At 42.7% G+C, this 2,762-nt stretch overlaps 1 protein-coding gene across 1 annotated transcript; it reads left to right on the top strand.

The window, feature by feature from the left end:
• Positions 1–1,046: 1,046 nt before the first annotated feature.
• On the top strand, positions 1,047–1,793 carry LOC104240147 (uncharacterized). Its single transcript, XM_009794924.1, has one exon. It carries the CDS (start codon positions 1,047–1,049, stop codon positions 1,791–1,793), a length of 747 nt encoding a protein of 248 aa, XP_009793226.1.
• The last annotated feature ends 969 nt before the right edge of the window (positions 1,794–2,762 follow it).

Raw genomic sequence — 2,762 nt, forward strand, 5'->3', positions numbered from 1 at the left:
AATCATTCTCTTGTTACTGTTAACCGAATAGAGATACGACTTTAGTCAAGCAACACACTATAAAAGTAACCTTTTCACACCTATTCCCTGTGGGATTGACCCCAACCTTGTTGGGTTATTATATTTGACACCGACCGCCTTACACTATTTATTAAAGTGTAATTTGAGCGTATCAAATTTTGGCGCCGTTGCCGGGGAATACGTTTTTGAAATTACTATTAATTGTGTACTTTACTTAACGTCTATTTCTATTCCATCACACTTTGCTTGCTTTGCTTGGTGTTGATAGGAAAACATGTCTGAATATGCTGATGATGCGGAGACAGAAATGAGAGATAATCCTTTTGCAGACATCGAGAAGTACATTGATGATACTAATGCCATGGTACCGCCAGCTGTTGGAGCTGCAATATTTAAAGTGGAACACGGTCTAATTCTGATGCTCAAGGCAGAAGGATTTTTCAGAAACTCCACAGATCATGATCCAACACAACACCTTAGGAATTTCTTGGGTGTGTGTGCAATGCACAAACAAAATAATGTCTCTGACGATGCCCTGAGGTTGAGATTCTTCAAGTATTCTCTAGCTGGGGATGCGAGGAAATGGCTCCAGAATCTGCCACCCAACTCTATCCATTCTTGGCCCGAACTTGTCCGGGCGTTTTTGTCCAAGTGGTTCCCGTAGAGCAAAAAGTCTGAGTTGCAGGATAAGATTTTCATTTTCAAGCAGATACAGGGAGAGAAGTTGCATGAGGCACGGGATCGCTTCAAATTATACTTGGTGAGGTCTCCAAACCATGGTTTTCCGGAATCCATGTTGTTGGAAAAACTTTATATGGGTTTGGATCCCATGAACCAAGCCATCGCCAAGAATGCAGCTGACGGATCTTTCATGGACAAATCATTTGCAAGAGTGACACAAATCCTGGACAAAATGGCAAAGCACAACCAAGCATGACATTCAGAAAGCATGCTTGAAAAAGTTAGAAAGCATGCTTGAAAAAGTATTGCAAAACCAAGAAAAGTCTGACCCGTCCATGAGAAACATGACCGAAGTTGTTGGCTCTCACACCGCATCTATCCAAAAGTTAGAGATGCAGATGAGAGACCTTTCAAGAGAGCAAAACACAAAGCAAAAAGGGCAACTTCCTAGTGATACCATTTCGAACCCGAAGAGTGGTGGAAGTGGCTCAACTTCTCACGTCATGGCAATAACTACTAGAAGTGGTAAGGTTTTACAAGGTGACATTGAGCAAGAGGTTGTTGGGGAAGAATCCGAACAAGAAGTTGAATCAGAAGAGCAAGGGGTTGTTGAATTTGAAAGGGTGCCGGAAAAAGAGAAGGTGGAAGAAGTGAACCAAGAAGGGGTGAAGGAAAAGGATAAGGAGACATCAAAAGCTCCACCTCCTATTCCTAGACCTCCTCCGCCTTTTCCTCAAAGATTTATTAAAAGGGTTGATGATAGCAAGCTTGAGAAATTCAATGATATTCTAAAGCAATTGTCGATGAACATTCCATTCTTGGAGGCTTTTCAAGAAATGCCAGGGTTTGCCAAATATTTGAAGGATTTGATCACCAAAAAGAGGACCACAAAGAATGAGGTGGTAAACATGACTCACAGGATTAGCTCTATTATTGCCACAAGCCCTGTCCAAAAGAAAGAGGACCCGAGAGCATTTATTATTCCATGCACTATCGGGGAGCGTGACTTTGCAAAAGACCTTTGTGACAATGGGGCTAGCATCAACTTGATGCCACTTTCCATCTACAAGCAAGTGGGATTAGGATGCTGAGGCCAACAAGCATGAGGTTACAAATGGTCTATCGATCTATTAAGCGACCGGTAGGAATTGTTGATGATGTGATTGTGAAAGTTGGAAAATTCCATTTGCCCGCCGACTTTGTAATTCTTGACTGTGTTGTTGATAAAGAGATCCCTATCATCTTTGGGATACCATTCCTAGCCACATGAAGAGCACTCATGGATTCGGAGTGAAATGAAATTAAGTTCCGGGTGAATGATGAAGAAGTCACATTTCAAGCGAGCAAGGGTATGAAATTACCCTATGAGTATCCGAGCATTTCAATGATAGATGTGGTTGATGAGGTTGAAGATGCCGTCGAATTGAAAATGGAAGAACAATGCCTTGGTGAGACATTGGCGGCTATCTTGGTAAACTTTGATGGTGAGGACATGGATGGGTACATGGAGTCGGTAAATGCATTGGAGGGTCTTGGATCCTATACTTACACTCCGGAAAAGCTTTCTCTTGACTTGGAGAATAGGGCCACACCTCCTGCCAAGCCATCAATCATTGAGCCACCACAACTAGAGCTCAAGCCTCTGCCGCTGCACTTAAGGTATAAATTTCTTGGCTCTAATGATTCTTTACCCGTAATCGTTTTGTCTTTGATAAATAATGTGCAGGTAAACCAATTGTTGGAAGTCTTGAAAGAACATAGGCAAGCCATTGGATAGACCATTGCGGACATTCGTGGAATCTCCGCGGGAATTTGTGAACATAAAATCCAATTGGAGAGCGAAACAATGCCAAGTGTGGAACATCAAAGACGGTTGAACCCGTCAATGCAAGAGGTAGTAAAGAAGGATAATATCAAGTGGTTGGATTCCGGGGTAGTTTACCCCATTGCCGACAGTTCGTGGGTGAGCCCAGTACAATGTGTGCCAAAAAAGGGTGGCATGACCGTGATTGAAAATGAGAAGAATGAGCTCATTCCAATGCGAATTGTGACCGGATGGC

This window comes from Nicotiana sylvestris, chromosome 2, assembly GCF_000393655.2.
Source record: "Nicotiana sylvestris chromosome 2, ASM39365v2, whole genome shotgun sequence".
Lineage (NCBI taxonomy): Eukaryota > Viridiplantae > Streptophyta > Magnoliopsida > Solanales > Solanaceae > Nicotiana > Nicotiana sylvestris.

Coding starts and splice junctions, on each gene's coding strand:
- LOC104240147 (XM_009794924.1), top strand. CDS start 1,047: ATGACCGAAGTTGTTGGCTCTCACACCGCATCTATCCAAAAGTTAGAG.